Below are 16547 nucleotides of genomic sequence, written 5' to 3'. Positions count from 1 at the left end.
AGACCCAAAGCAGAAGGAGGTTCAGTCTCATCTCGCCCTGCAAACTCCAAGGGAATCCGATAACCAGGACACAGACCTGGCTTTGCAAAAAACCCTCTCAGATCTGATCAACTGTGTTATGCAAACCCTAAACCATGCTTCGTTCTGCCGAATCTGTATCACACAGCTCCACCGCGTCAAGCCCAGGGACTGAAGATAGCAGGCACCAAGCTCTCTCCCTAAGACGGGCACTGCTGAGGGTACTGTTAATGCCATCAGTAACAGGTGTCATTTCCAGAGAGTGCTAGGGATCCTTCACGTACAGCATATAAGTAGGCACGTGCACGAGTAGCTCCTCATCCCCAATCATTGACAGTGGGAAACACCTGAAGCCACTCACACGGGCATTGAGAAGCATCTCTAAACAGTAAACGCAAGGAGATGCAGGGAGAGGAGCTTGACGGATATACAAACCACCCGTACAGGAGTCGTTCTACAAGGAAGGGTCACAGGGAAAACCCAGACCCCTCCAAGCAACGAATCCTGATGGGAAACCTGAAGAGGTAGGGTGGGATTCCAGAGTGGATGGGCCAGTACAGCTAAAGGTGGGGTTATGGGAAAGGATGGGGCAGCATTTAGGTGACAGGACTCAGGAGAGCTGGATTCACTTCCCTGCTCTGTCACAGTCTCCCTGAATAAGTCACTAGAGGCCAGATTTTTAAAGGTGTTTAGGTGCCTAAGGATGCAGCTAGTACCTAGTCAGTGGGAGTTGGGCACTTTTGAAAATCCCATGAGGCACTTAGCTTTAAAAATCTGGCCCTAACTACCTAGCAGACTTAGGAGCCTGGGAGAAGGGACTTGGGCACTTTGAAAGCCAATAGAACTGAGTCTCTCAGTACCTCAGTCAGGTTTGAAAATGAGACATAAGCTCCTAAGTCACTGAGATGCTTTTGAAAAATCTTCCCTTTAGCCTTTCTGGGCCTCAGTTCCTGGGGATAACAGCAGTGCCCAGCCTTATATGGGTGTGGTGAGAATAAATGCATAGAGACTACGAGGTGAACAGACACTGTGGTAATGGGACCATATAAGTACTTAAAATAGAGAGAGAACCTGATCTCCCACGGAACGTAAGATATCTGACTACCGAGTGTGGACAAATGCCTTCTCCCTGCCAGCCCAGTCATCCCTCTGCTTCCAGTTTCCATGAATGTGCCACAAACGGCCATTTAGAAGCCACCCTCCTTGACCGCTGCTGCACTTGGTGGGGGCACTGGCCACAACCAGCACAAGGACATCCACGGAGCAGCAGGGGCCAGGCGCTTTGAACTAAACAGGACACCATTTGCTTCCTATGATGTTTATTTTAGCCATTGGTTAAACTTATGGGTCGCTCTCCTGTTCCCGAAGCCCCATCAGAGGCTGGGAGAATTAAGGTTTCGTTTTTGTTCTTGGTTTTTTTTTTTTCCATTATAGACATTATTAAAAAAAATAAATTTTACAATAATACATTTTTGTTGTTGTTTGATCATTTTAAAAAAAGGAAAGAAAGGAATTACAAAAAAAAGTCACACAGTATATGTATATGGTTATGTATATACATACATATATGTAGATATAGGCTGTCTCTATATACATACACTATATATGTATATATAAAACAAAAGAAAATGGAAAGAGAGTAATATACAGAGGCCTCCATCCATGGATGGCCTCTCCAATCCAACCCAAACCCAACAGGATAAAAGGAAAAGATCCCCATCGAAAGAGCAATTTGGAAACATCGAGACAACCTTTTAATGGTGGAGGTTTTTGTCTTTGATTTTAAAATTTTCGCCAAACCCAGGAAAGGAAAAGATTTAAAGAGACACCCCCCTCCCCTTGGAACTGGCAAAAGAATCCCCTGGGTTCCAAGCTGCCTGCATTCTGATCCAGTGTTCGCCCATCTAGTCAGGGATGCAGCCTCAAAGGGGAGATTGGGGTCTGCACGTGAAACGTTCATTGTCCCCCCACACACACACCTGCCCCACCGTGATTTGAGTGTGGGACGTAAAACACTAGCATGTGGATCTCCCAGGATACAGAATACCAGACTTCATCTGTGGTGGGAATTAAACATAGAATTCTCAAGCAGCAAAGAGAAACTGAACATGGGGAGGGAAAAAAGGTCTCTGTTCTTCGTTCCATCCTCCTGCAAACAGCTATAGTGATCCTGGCACTGCCAGAGTCCATCCAGGAAGTGGCAGGTCATTCTCTGTCCCTTGGCCTTCACCAAAGCTTCAGTAGGTCACCGCCTGTTCCCCCTAGTTCTGTTCACAGCTTTGGATCCATTGTTCGTGTGTGCACGCGTGTATGTGTGTGTGTTCCGGTTTGTTGTGAGTCTCAGGCTCTTGCTTCAGAAAGGAAAAAACCATAAGTATCTATAAAAGAAAATGATCAAAGTTCATCCGCTGGGATGCATGTCCACCCAGAGGTCGGTGCTTCCAGGGCCAGCATTAACTCTATTCTTGCACATTAAGTGTCTGACACAAGGATTCTCTTTTATTTAATTTCTCAAAAGCAGAAACACTGGGAGAACACAACTTGAGAGAGAGAATTCTTGCAAGAGTTTTTGGGAGTGTGCGCGCGCGAGTGTGGGTTTTGTTGGCATTTCCTTCACAATGCAGCTCCTCTCTCCTTTATAACGCCAGTTTCACGAGAAGGAATGGGAGAACAGAGAGGATACCCCTGGCTGAATGTCGGCTGCCAGATGCCTTCTGGTCCACAAAAGTCTTCTGGTCTGGCATAATGTCTGTGGTCAGCTGTGTCTGTGGGCAAAGGAATGGAAAACAGGAGTTTAGTTCAGTGGCAGAGCTCTGTGTTTGCATAAGGGAAAGCATCTGATCTTATCTTGGAATAACGTATCTGCTATAATAAACACTGTTTCATGCATCTGACGAAGTGGGTATTCACCCACGAAAGCTTATGCTCCAATACATCTGTTAGTCTATAAGGTGCCACAGGACTCCTCGTCGCTTTTTACAGATCCAGACTAACACAGCTACTCCTCTGATACTTGACTGTTTCTAACTGCTCATAGATTTTAAGACCAGGAGGGACCAATACATCTTCTAGTTTGACTCCTGCATAACTCAGGCCAGAGAATAACAGCCAGTTATCTCTGTATTGAGCCCGGTAACTTGTGTCTATCTACAGCATATCTTCCAGCAAGGGATCCAATATTAATTTGAAGAGATCAAGAGATGGATAATCTACCACTTCCCTTGGTAGCTTGTTCCAGTGGCTTTTCCCCTCATCGCTGAAAAATCGTGCTACCAACTGTAGCCAGATCTGGTTGGCTACAGGGGTGGGGTGGGGATCTTTGGGAAATAGTTTTTAATTTTCTTCTGAATTTGGGAGGGAGTTCAAAGAAATCAAAGAACTTGCATTTTTCTCTAAAATTGGATTTTCCCCCCACATTTTTGATTTTTTTCAAAACTAAATTTTTCATTTCAAAATTTTGATTTTTTTCCCGAAATTTTTTAGGGGTTTTTCCCCCCCCAAAATTTTGAAAATGTCAACCCTACTCTATAATTTGTTGGGAAAAAAACAACAGGTGATTTTTTCTGTGAAAATTTAGTCCAGAATTTCCCCTTTTTTTGGTATTTAAAAATTCCATCAACATTTCAAGATCTGAAGAGAAAAAAATATCATGTCAACCAGCTCTTCACAAATCTGCCAGGTCACAGCTGTTCTGAGCCAACTCTGCTTCAGCGGATCTAATCAAAACACCCTTTGAGTCTCTGTAAAATTGCAGCGTAGACACTCAGGCTCAGGCTGGAGTCCTATAGGAACACTTCAGATTGAACATATAGAACATTGCAGAGTCGGGCTGTAATTGGGGTTAGCACATATTCTAGAGCCCGCAAAACACAACAGGGGTGAGTAGGTGTTAGGGATACACACATACAGTGCCACTGAGATGTGGAAATGGAGTAGGGACAGGCTCATGGGATTTTAAAAGCTTGGCTGTTTTCTTTAATTCCTTGTCGCCCTGTAGATACAACCCTGGAAAAACAGCTCAGCTTAGAGAAACCTTACTGTCCCAGTAGATATGCTGAGACTCATTTGTAACTCCATCTGACTCCATCTCTTGCCTCTATTGGCATGTATGCATGGCAAAAAGCACCCCCATGCTCACACTTCCATGCTCTCCAGCCTGCCCCTTTCTCTCTTCCCAGGAGATGCCATGACACATACCTCCGAGAAGCAGAGACTGTGCTCTTTGGATTTGTTTAGCTTCGGTCCATGTTCCTGTGGAGGAGAAAGAACAAGCCAGGAGGTCTTGCCAAAGGTCTCAGGGTTTCAAGCAAGCTGAAATCAGACCTGGTAGCCAACTATCATTACCCCCATTTTATAGATGGGGAAACGGAGGCAGAAAGAGCTAAAGTGACTTGCCCAGGATCACACATTAAGTTTGTGGCAGAGGAGAACAGAGCACAGGAACCACTATATTACATTCCTTCACAGAACTGGAAATAGAACCCAGGAGTCCTGACTTCCAGGCACTTGCTTTAAGTAATAGGCCATCCATGCTGCACCGTGGACAGGGCCAGCGCTTCCATTTAGGTGATCTAGGCAGTCGCCTAGGGCAGCAGGATTTGGGGAGCGGCAATTCTGCGGTGGGGGGTCCTTCCACGCTCCGGGTCTTTGGCGGCAATTCTGCGGTGGGGGGTCCTTCCACGCTCTGGGACCTGCCGCCGAAGTGCCCCGAAGACCGGGGGCGTGGAAGGACCCCCCACATAGGGCGGCAAAAACCCTGGCGTCGCTCCTGATCGTGGACAGACTGTGCTTGGTCAGAGATTAACACCTGTAACCGCCATGGAACATCACTGGTCACTCCTCACAGTCTGCGACAGAATAAAGGGGGTGTGAGGAACTATCTTTGTCAGGCAATTCCCGAGCAAGCTTCCTCCTTCTTGTCATTTCTCTTTAATCTCAAAAAAAGCAGTAAGATCTACCTCTGGTGTTACGTTGCGGATGAGACAAATCATTCCCTTTAGCTGGTAAGAAAGGAATGTGCTGGCCTGTTCCGTACCCTGGGTTCTAAAGACCTGACTCATTCCACCAGCCCCGCTCAAACAAGCTGTCCCTCCGGAGCACACTAAGCCCAATTTCATTGGAGCTGAACTTTTGTCGTTTTCCACTGTCCTTGCAGAGCCGGCCTACAAGGGCATCCCGAATTGTTTTTATTCTGATCACAGGCCTGCAATTACCAGGGTTCCACATTTGCATGGGGCATTTGAAGGCAGTTCAGAGTGTGTGTCTGGTGTTGAAACATTAAGTCTCTCTGTGTGCTCTGTGTACGCTGGGGCTGCCAGAAAAGCTTTGAGAAGGAGAGAAGAAAGAAAATTCTCATCCCTCGCTCCCTGGGCTGCTTAGCCTCTCTGCTGGACTCCTGCCTAGATCTGGGCAGATAGTGCAAACAAAATAAATCTGCAAATATTCATTCAACTTCTGCAAACTCGACTGACTACGTGTTCCTTGCCTGAAAGTCTTCAAGCAGATGAATCCAGATATCATTATTATTTTTTATATGGCAATACAGCTACCAGGCCCCACCCGAGTTGGGGGCCCCACTATGTTAGGTGCCATACAAACATCTAGCAAGAGACAGTCTCTGCTCTGAGGAACTCACGGCACAAACACTCATGATGTAAAATTTCACACACAGGGTACGTCCACACTGCAATTAAAAAATCGCGGCTGGCCTGTGCCAGCTGACAGGTTTGCAGGGCTCGGGTTGTGGTTCCGTTTAATTGCAGTGTAGATGTCCAGGCTCAGGCTGGAGCCCGGGCTCTAGGACCCCGCAAGGTGGGAGGGTCACAGAGCTCAGCTGCAGCCCATGCCGAATCATCTACACCTCAAACAAACAGAGCCACAGACCGAGCCCTGCAAGCCCGAGTCGGCTGGCACAGGCCAGCCGTGTCTAATTGCAGTGTAGACATACCCTTTGAGAGGAAATTCTGAATCTGCATCAGGATGGGCTAGTTATCTAAGGGCCTGTCTTCCCAGCAGTGTTATCTTGAGGTAAACCAATTTCCATCCACACACACGCATCTCTAGCTTAAGATAAGTGTTGCTTTCAACTGAGGCTAGCTGGCTTGTTGGATGGGGGCTGGAGTTCGAGCGCTGCAGATGCTGGAGCTAGTGCAACTCGAGCGTTGTTTGCTGTGTGGCCACTTGCACTTGAGAGGCGTTAACTCAAGTGTCAATAGCTCAAGCTAACCCTGCAGTGAAGACAAACCTGGAGAGGAGACCTTGCCTTCACTGGAATGCCAGGTTGTGTTAGAACACATCCTTGACGAGTCATGTTAACTGACATGCCGTCAAACATGACTTTGCTGGGACTATTGCATTCAGCATAGTGTTATGGGCGAACCCTCCTGAAACGATATATAGGCTCAATCTCTGACGTGGTATTAAACACAGAGGCCCCTGTGGACCCTGACTGCAAGATGTGTTAACATTGTGTTGGTTAACGTGACTCCTGATGGCTGTGTTCTGACATCACCTACATTTCTAGTGAAGACAAACCCCACATCAGAATCCAGCCAAGGAGCAGAAGCAGTTCAATGTAGCTTAGGAGCGAATGGCGCTTGTGGCATGCTGCAGGGCAGGGGCTGTGGGGATGGGGAAATAGCCCTGAGAAGAGTTCAGATTCTGTATCAGGTGTGTTGCCCCTACAGACTATTTTATGCCTGGTCTCCCACCAGCAACAGCCCCGACTCAGCCATTATGGGCCAGCACAAGCACACAAGGACAAGTTGGGATTTGCACGAACTGAGCTAACTGGTGGTGATTCCAATTACAAGTTTCCATGGCTTCAGAGGCCTGAGCTAAAAACTGGAGCATAAGTACCTAGAGGCCACTGCCGCTGCTTGTGCTGCACTTGGGTTTGGCAGCGGTGCAGTTACTCCGACTTCGGGCCATCAGGGCTACTCCAGAGTGTACAGAAGCCTAATTATCCTTCCATTTTGTGTCAGTCTGAAAGGGGCTGTGGGTTTTGCCCAATTTCAACCACTGGTTCTAAGCCTGCGGACTGGCCAATCATACATAAGCCATGCTCTCCCATGAAACTCTTGTGAGAGAGATCTGAGAAAGGTAAGCTGAGGGAGGGGAATAAGCCTCTGAAAGGAGCACGTACAGTTCAAGAACAAAAGCACTAACAAGAAGCTCTCCCAATCCCGCTACAATAGGCCTTTTAGTGCTGAAGATGGCCATAAAAGCACTGAAGTCTCTCAATGTGAAGTGAGATGGGGCCATTAGACTCATCTCTTCCTTTCATCCTTTTGCGACTCAAACAGAGTTAAAGGGAAAGTGAACAGACTCAGGAAAGTGGAATTTGTACTATGGAGTGAGTTGCTGGGGCACGGGATTTTCATTCACACTTCAGAGCCCACAGTGCTCCCAGGGAGGCCACCACTGCACAATGGTCAAGCGCACGCACATCCACAAATACACACGAGGACACACACATGGGGCTATCGCTACTCGTCCAAGAAAACCTTTTACAGAATTTCAAAAAATACAAGCTAACTTTTTCTTTTCATTTTCTTGCCTGGTGTCAGATAGTGAGTCAGTAGCAGACCTAGACCTGAATCCCAGGAGTGCTTTCTAGTCCCCTGGCTCTCACCGACAGAGCACACCTTAATTCTTGACAAAGTAGTACGACCTGCAAAGCTAAGTGCATATTTCTCTTCTCAGCTACACTGGTGTAAATATGAGTAACCCCAGTAAGGTTAATGTTGGTGTAACTGCACTGGGCTTAGTTCTATTCTCACTTGCATTAGTGTATATCTGGAGTAACTCTGGTGAAGTCAATGGAGACACCCCAGTGTACATGATAGGAGAAATAGGCCTAATGACTTTAATGGAGATACTCCTGATTTACGCAGCAGGTTGAATCCAGACTTGCTCACTTGGGGTCAGATTCTGATCTCACACAGGTATTCATCAGGAATAACTCCATTGACTTCCATGGAGCTATTCCTGATTTACAAAGGAGTGACTGAGCCTGATTTTGGAGTAAATCCAGTGTCACACCTCTGAAGTCAGTGGAGTAACACAGGCCAAGTCCTCTGCTGGTATATTTGGGGCAGCTTGACTGAAGCCAATGGAGCTGTGCCTGTTTTCACAAGTAGAGAACATGACCCTCCTCACAGTATAGAGGATCAGAACCAGGCCCTGTGTGTTACTCAGTTTTTACTGAGGTATCACTCCTATTACAGTATTGCTAATAATGGGTGTTTTGATTCTCTGGCAATTCTGAAAAAAAAATCAAGAAAAATTGTTCCAGGGCAAACCGAAAATGAATTTTTCAAAAAATGTCGTCAAGTCAAAAAACAAAAAGAAATAAATAAATGTCAGGTTGAATGGAATGTTTTGTTTTGACAAAATCACAATGTTTTGGGTTCTGGACCATTTTTAAATATCTGGAGGTTTTGTCCAATAAAATTACAGGATATTTTGAAGCACAAAGTTGTTCTGAACCCCCCACCCCAAAATAGAAATATTTTGTTTCATAAAATGTCAAAATGAAACATTTTGATTTTTTCTGATTTTTTTAAGGTGTTTTTCAACCAAAACTTGGTTGGATCCAACTCCAATTCCCTACCAAATCTGCATTCTTCACTAAACAAGAGTTACAGCGAAAACATTTTACCCAGCTGAGTTCCCACTGAGTTCTCCCTGAGTAGCAACTGAGCTCAGGGTCTGACCTAGTGGAGTTCACTGGGTTTACTACAAGCAAAACTAGTCCACTAGTAATTGACTCCAGCAATATACCGCCACACCACCACCACCACCAGCACTTCCATCATCAGGTGGCAAATGGAGCAGAAGATGCGGTAACGCTGATAACAACATTGTTTTTCCCTTTCTTCCCACTTAGAAGAAGAACAATTCTGCCAAGTGTGTCTCACAATGAAAAGTGAGCCAAGTGCCCACCAAGGCGGCGGCGGGGCCCTGATGTGCCGCAATTCTAGCATGAAATTGAGCTGCTGATTGTCTCACGGAGTGGTAACTAGAAAACATAAGATGTAATTACTCAAGCATGCCGGATCTAATTAGAGGCTGCCCAAGGGTGACATTGCTGCCTTCACGTGTGCTCGCCAGCCTGAAGGAGAAGAAGAGACTTACTTTGTTTCTGCAGAGGTGGACAGAGAATCATCCTCCGGTTGGGACTGTGAGTAGGAGATGCCTGTCTAGCTAGCTAGCTCTTCGGGGCAGGGACCGTGTCTTTCTATGTGTTTGTACAGTCCCCAGAGCAGATCAGGGCCTCTGGGCATTATCATCTGATAACCATTAAAAGACAGGGGCCAGCGGAGTGATTCCAATAGCTCTCTGTACACCACCCCGATCAGTGTGGTAGCTTGATGCTTCCCCTGCCTTCAGCAACGCTGCTTCAGATGCAGGGATGAGGGGGAGCAGTAATTTCCGGGTGGGTCTGAGGCTTCATCTAGACTAGGATTGAAGGTTATTGGATGGGGTTAGCTATCTCGATCCCAACACCTTCTAAAACTCTAGACCAGACAAGGTAAATTGTACTACAGTACGTGCTAAACGGGTTGAGTTAAAGCCTTGCTATAGTGCAGTTTACCTTGTCATCACTAGAGTTTTAGAAAGTGTTGGATCAAGCTAGCTAACAACACATCTTTCAGTCCTAGGGTAGAGCTATACTGCAATCGTTTGGTAGAGTAGACGTACCTGAGCTGGCTTTAATCTAGCGAGCTTGAGTAGAGTAGCGCACAAGTTGGACAAACCCACCTGGAATCCTGGGTAATTACTTGGGTGGGTAGCCCCTGCTGAAGCACATGCTGCTGCAACTTCACTGCTATCAGTACTCCAGCCAGCTAGATTAAAGCTAGCCCAGGTATGTCTCCACAAACTGCAACCACACCTCGTGACCACCGCAAAGACATATCACTCATCTAGGCAAAGCTGTGAAGGAGAATGCCAAATGGGCGTGGCCAGCTCCTGCTGCAGGATGAGACTAACTCCCAAGCAACTGGAAATCTGCAGGGCCAGAGGAATTTGAGGAGGCCAAGGATGGAGCTGTGAATTGTGGTTTGAGGTTTAAATTCTAAGATCCTTGCCAGCCCATGTGGGTTTTGTTTTGTTTCTGGATTCGATTCAAAAGCAGAAGGGACCTTATTTTCCAGTTCTGGTTCCTGTTTAGTTATGGCTAAAATCTCAGGAGGGCAGCTCAGAAGATTTCAATCCAAGGTGGGGGAAATCCCACAAAATCAACAATAGTCCTAAGAGATTAGCTATTTGGGGTCAACGTCTTAACAGAACCACTTGCCAAGGTTTCATTGCCCTGGAACCTGAGCACAGGCCCCGATTCAGCCTCAGACATAACCTTAATCTTGATCCAGATCCCACCACCTCCTCCCTAGCCCATTGCCAGCAGGATTACATAGCGGTGTGTGCACATAGGAGCATACGTGCAGGCCGTAAATCCACAGGCTGTGTGTGGATACTGAGGGGCACTTTCAGCTTCCAGTGCTCACCCAAAGCAGGAAGGCTAGCCAACCTGGGCAAAAACTGATAGCCCATGGGGCACTGCATGGGAAAGCATGAGCCTGGGAGATCTCCATCCCAAACAAGAGAAGGCGAAAAGAAATCAAACCATCTAATACACATAACAGTAAGCACACTGGGGCTGGGGCTGTTGGGGAGCCCTGGGGGATTCTGGGTAATGGGGATGTATCAGGGGCTGGGCAGAGCCCGGGGAGATTCTGGGTAACAGAGAATATGGTGCTGGGCATGGGCCAAGAGGATTCTGGGTAACAGAGAATTTGGCGCTGTAATAACTCAAGAGGTACACTTGCAAACAGCAGCCTTCGATAGACAACCCTCACTTTCCAAGACCATAGGCTAAGTCCCAGCAGGGACATCAATGTGTGGGAGGCTTTGGCCAAGCTAGGTCCATGCATCAAATTAACACGTGTCTTCTGTGAAGAGCGAGCAGGAGCCGGAGCCGAGGTCCTACCTGAACAGAAGTGCAAGTTGTGATCACACTGGTGTCATAGATGGTGTTGCTGTCATTGATGTCATCTGGCAAAGCAGGGCTCTTTTCTGTCTTAGGGGGCAGGGTGACAGGCAGCGAGGGGTTTTTGGGGGACAGATTGACATCCGTACCATTGCCGAAGGCCTGAATGGCGTTTCCTGCGAGTGGGAAGAGAGACAGGGCTTTGGGGATGTGGTTTCACTATCAACTTCTATGCACACAACTCACAGGGCATACAACAATAACTACTAAACATGCTGTGCTTCCCCATGGATCTGAAAACACTTTACTAACATTAGGAATGGATTAAAGCTGACAAACTCCCCCTCCTCATGAGACAGGTCAGCATAATCCCCATTTTATATATGGGGAAACTGAGGCACCCAGCCAGGCTGCAACGTGCCTGAGGCCACACAGCAAGTTGGCAGTAGACGCCAGCGCAGAGGCCATGGTGGACGTGACATCCTTGCTCCAACCATTACACAGCATTACTTCCTTAGACTGGGAGTGGAACCCAGGAGTCCTGACTCCTGGACCACTGTGGTGATCACTAGACCACAATCCCTTCCCAGGGCAAGGAGTAGAACCAGGAGTCCTGACGGCCCATTCCCTGCTCTAACCACTAGAAATGTTGCTTGCTGTGTTTTAGGGTGGCTCTCAGCTGGTTGTATCAAACTTCATGGTCATCAGGGCTAGGGGCTATCTTAGATAACGACTGAGAGACAGCCACTGCCACCCCACGTCCAGGCTCTCACACCAGCAGCCCGTGAGAGGAGATAGTTGCTGGGGATCTGTTGGGCCAGCCAGACAGCCTCCTCCTTGGGAGGGGGTCTGCTTGCTTCCAGGCAGCTGCGGAAGCAAAAGCCCTAAAGCTTTATTTGCACACATCCCACTTTGAGAAGCATGCCATGGCAGAGACAGCCAGGAGTCACTAGCTGTCAGTGGGAGGCCGGGGCTATGGGCGGGAGTGAGCAGGCTTCAAACAATGTGGGCAAGTTATTTCTCTTCCTGTCAGGCTGTCATCTCTCATTCATACTCTTCTTCCTTCCCGGCCTCGCACCTTCTCTCTCTCACACACACTCTCTCTACTCACCTATCCTCCTTCCCATTCCCTGTTCCTCATTCCAGCCCTCCTTCCTGCCCAGACCTCATTGCTTTGGGACCCAGCCTGTCACCTTGAGGTTCTGCTTCATTCGCTCTGACACAGCCCCTGCAGATCAAAGTGTTTTCCTCTCCTTAACCCCCCCAAACCCCAGCCCCAAGCCTGTTTCTCAAATATGACTAAATTCCACCACAGAGGGGATACGTCTTATGAACTCTCACCTATAGTGGGGACCCCACCTCCTCCCTGAGCCCAGGGAAGGGGATTGAGGGCAGCAGTGCTGGAAGTAGGGGTGAGCCACAGCCCCTGGCTTGAAGCAGTAATAACAAACACCAAATGCATGATAGAGGGGACTCTGTGTCTCATGGATCCCCTGGGACGGTCCTGGAGTCCTCCCCGCTCCAGCCCATTGCTCTGCAGAGGTTGTCAGTAGCTCTCCCATGCAGAAGATTGGGGCTGGCAGCAGTTCTGCTGCTCCAATAGTAACTCCTCCTTCCCCATCTCTCTGTCTCACACAGGAGGCCCTAGCCTGTTTCAAGGTGGCAGCCCGGGGCAATTCTACCCAACGGCGCGAGAAAAGCTTCCAAAGGGGGAGAGGGGGAAGGGGCAATGAGGCACCGTGCGCTGACCCGCTGCTCTGGCTGCATGGGCTCCGTGCCCAGCACAGAGATAAATACCCAGGTGCATTGTCTCCAGCCCCGCTCCCCGCTGTGGCGCCGTCACAGAGAATATGGCAGTTGCTGATGGAAACAGCACAAATTACGCCTTTTCCACTGAGCCCCCGATTCCTCTGCAGCTCTACGAGCAGGAGAGGCATCTTGGGGGCATGGCAGCAGTGTTTAGGGAAGGCAGAGAAAAGAAGAGAGCAATGGGATGGGAGTGACTGGAAACCAAAACTAAAAATACCATCTGGTAGAGGATCTTCCACGTCCACCTCCCCACCTCCATCCTCTCCCTATCTTCCTTCCCCATCACCTCCCATCCTCCTCTACCACCTTCTCATCCTTCATCCCTCCCTGCCCCTTGCTACCCCCACCCTCATCCCCCAAGTTCAGCATCCCTGCTCCCTTTGCCAGGCATCTCTTCCTGCCCATAGGCATTCTCATCGGCCCTAGATGCACCATGGGCAAACCACACCAGAGGCAGAGGTTTCCAACTCCCCCAGACAGGGACAATACACAGGAGCCAGAAACCTGGAAGAGATCAGCTGCCAGCTACATGGTTCAAAGCCACTGAGTTCAAGGTGCTGCTCTTCCCCCCAACACACCTTAATCTTTCCTCTCTCCACCTTCCCCTCCATGACACCCCGATTGCTCATTGCAAAGGAAAAAGAAATGCCAAATGAGCAGGGGGGTAGAAGAGTTAAGTAGCGTTGCCAGCGCGTAGGGTTTGACTGTGAGTTTCATGATAGTCGGTGATTTACTTAGAACCCAGGATCTAATGTAAATGATTGCATGAGAATCTCAGTTCTTTGGAAACAAAAGCTAAGATTCCAGCCCTCCTGGTGTGACAATCACTAGTCAGCCCATCAAGATACATATAACATTTATAAAGTCAGTGTAGTAATCTTTGAATATTCCATGTATCTATAGCATCTGTCACACCTGGTTATAGAGAAAAGCTTGAAAACGTGACCCAAGTGTTCCTTAAAGGCTCAGAAACTAGAAGGCAAAGAAAAAAAGCCCCAACATTGTGTGAGTCTCGGGGTTAAGCTCATGAGTATTAAGCTTATTTCAAGATTTTTGCAGCCCAGACTTGGGGGTTGGGGTTGGCAGTACTGTTAATAGGAGAAATTGAGGAGAGCTGTGGAACTCGGAGTTCACAGACCTGGAAGGAATTATACTTGGAGTGGAGATGGGTTGGGGCTTAAGGACACAGGGTACAGGAAGGCTAGCAAGCTAAAGAAGTATGGATTGGCTGAATGGAATATAAGGTGGATAGAAAGCTGGCTAGATCGTCGGGCTCAATGGGTAGTGATCAATGGCTCGACGTCTAGCTGGCAGCCGGTATCAAGCGGAGTGCCCCAGGATTTGGTCCTGGGGCCCATTTTGTTCAACATCTTCATTAATGATCTGGATGATGGGATGGATTGCACCCTCAGCAAGTTCGCGGATGACACTAAGCTGGGGGGAGAGGTAGATACGCTGAAGGGTAGGCATAGGGTCCAGGGTGACCTAGACAAATTGGAGGATTGGACCAAAAGAAATCTGATGAGGTTCAACAAGGACAAGTGCAGAGTCCTGCACTTAGGATGGAAGAATCCCATGCACGGTTACAGGCTGGGGACCGACTGGCTAAGCGGCAGTTCTGCAGAAAAGGACCTGGGGATTACAGTGGATGAGAAGCTGGATATGAGTCAGCAGAGCGCCCTTGTTGCCAAAAAGGCTAACAGCATATTGAGATGCATTAGTAGGAGCATTGCCAGCAGATTGAGGGAAATTATTATTTCCCTCTATTCGGCACTGTGAGGCCATATCTGGAGTATTGCATACAGTTTTGGGCCCCCCACTATAGAAAGGATGTGGATAAATTTGAGAGACTCCAGGGGAGGGCAACAAAAATGATTAGGGGGCTGGGGCACATGACTTATGAGGAGAAGCTGAGGGAACTGTGTTTGTTTAGTCTGCAGAAGAGAAGAGTGAGGGGGGGATTTGATAGCAGCCTTCAACTACCTGAATGTGGATTCCAAAGAGGATGGAGCTCGGCTGTTCTCAATGGTGGCAGATGACAGAACAAGGAGCAATGGTCTCAACTTGCAGCCGGGGAGGTCTAGGTTGGACATTAGGAAAAACTATTTCACTAGGAGGGTGGTGAAGCACTGGAATGGGTTACCTAGGGAGGTGGTGGAATCTCCATCCTTAGAGGTTTTTAAGGCCCGGCTTGACAAAGCCCTGGCTGGAATGATTTAGTTGGGGTTGGTCCTGCTTTGAGCAGGGGTTTGGACTAGATGACCTCCTGAGGTCCCTTCCAACCCTAATCTTCTATGATTGTATGTAGGCGGAAATAGACCTGGGTCTATCTAGCCTATCAATGGCACGTTGCAACTGCAGTGGCTTAACTGACTTACATGATGAGGTGTGTGGGTGGGACAAAGCAATAACACATTTGATACCTACCTCTGGACTCCAACATCTCTAGCACTCACAAGTGAAATGAGTTTTGGCAGATCTCCGTCTAAACCCTAGCAGCCATTGAGCCGTACAACAAAACGGACACACGCTTTTGACGGGACTGGTAAGCTCTCTGGAGAACCTCAGGTCTGGAACAGTGGAGGATGAAGCCGGTCCAAAAGTCCCATGCATCATGCAACTCACCCAACACTCATGCATTTGGCAGCTCTGTTGTGCCTGCCTCCGTAGTTAGTAAAATGCCGTGTCGCTCTCAAACGTGACATAGCGAGTGTCAGTCACTTTGTGGGCTGAACTGTGCTTGGCTGTGCTGACACCGACCACTAGGCCATACTCTGCTCCCAGAGCTAGGAATCCTGACACCCAGCATTCCAGTGCTGCCTATCAACAAGTAGTATAACCCACTGGAGAAGTGTGTCCCCCTCTATGGACTAGTCCACGTAGAGGATAACAGCCTGCTTAGAGCAACAGCTCTTCTTATACTATAACTCAGATGGCGGAGGTGTATGCTGTGGCACTAAAAGCCCTGCGTTCAAAACCTGTTAACTCATGTAGGGAAAAAGCAGCATGTAGTGGTATAATTAAACACTGTGTCCTAATGAACATGCATAAGGGGGCTGTATAGGTAACCTTAACTCTGCCCAATGCCTTTCACCAGCATGAAATCCTCATGATACTTTTAAGGGGAAGTTTAAGAGTAAAAGCAAACTAGCAGCAAATATGCAAATTTAGCTCATTTGCATAATATGTCCGACATGGCGCTGTACAAAATGTGGCAGCTGTGCAAGTCTGAACTGAGGTGCACTGGTACAGCTGCATAGGGTGAGCAGGCAGGAATAGTGGGGCGGGAGGCTCTGCAGGCCAGGATTATGGGGCACTGGAAACATTGGGGTAGGGTGGCGAATGGGGGCCACGACTGGAATAGCAGGCGATGCTACAGGTCAGGAGTCAGAACTGCATATGGGGAATCCAGAACTGGAAAAACGGGGGTGCTGATGGTCAGGATTGAGGTGCATTATTATTAATAATTATTATATTATTTCTTTATTTTCTATTTGCATAGTACCAGGGGAGCCAGAGCTCCTACTTCCTTCTCTACAGTGCCTCCTGGTGTGAAAGCGACAATGCCTTCTGTTTCATGAGTGTGCCAGGCTAATCCTGCAAGGCAGGACTAAATTGCAATGGCAGAATAATCCAGGCCTGCTTGCACCCAGTTGTTATCCCCAAAACAGATTAAATTAGCTTGACGATTAAGCAGGGATGGGGACATTGTTAGCACTAGGGCGAG

General features: G+C 48.0%; 1 protein-coding gene across 1 annotated transcript in view; it reads right to left on the bottom strand.

The window, feature by feature from the left end:
• Nucleotides 1–1329: 1329 nt before the first annotated feature.
• Nucleotides 1330–16547, bottom strand: part of GFRA2 (GDNF family receptor alpha 2) — a 99755-nt gene continuing 84537 nt past the window's right edge. Inside the window, exons 7-9 of the mRNA XM_034761938.1 lie at nt 11012–11187; nt 4216–4269; nt 1330–2783 (exon numbers count right to left, since the gene is read on the bottom strand). Of these exons, the coding sequence (XP_034617829.1) occupies nt 2655–2783; nt 4216–4269; nt 11012–11187 (359 nt within the window). The 3' untranslated portion in view covers nt 1330–2654. The remainder of the gene's footprint in view (nt 2784–4215; nt 4270–11011; nt 11188–16547) is intronic.

Source organism: Trachemys scripta, chromosome 2, assembly GCF_013100865.1.
Source record: "Trachemys scripta elegans isolate TJP31775 chromosome 2, CAS_Tse_1.0, whole genome shotgun sequence".
Classification (NCBI taxonomy): Eukaryota; Metazoa; Chordata; order Testudines; family Emydidae; genus Trachemys; species Trachemys scripta.
Note: the sequence above shows the minus strand (reverse complement) of the source record. Positions and strands in the feature narration are given on the sequence as shown.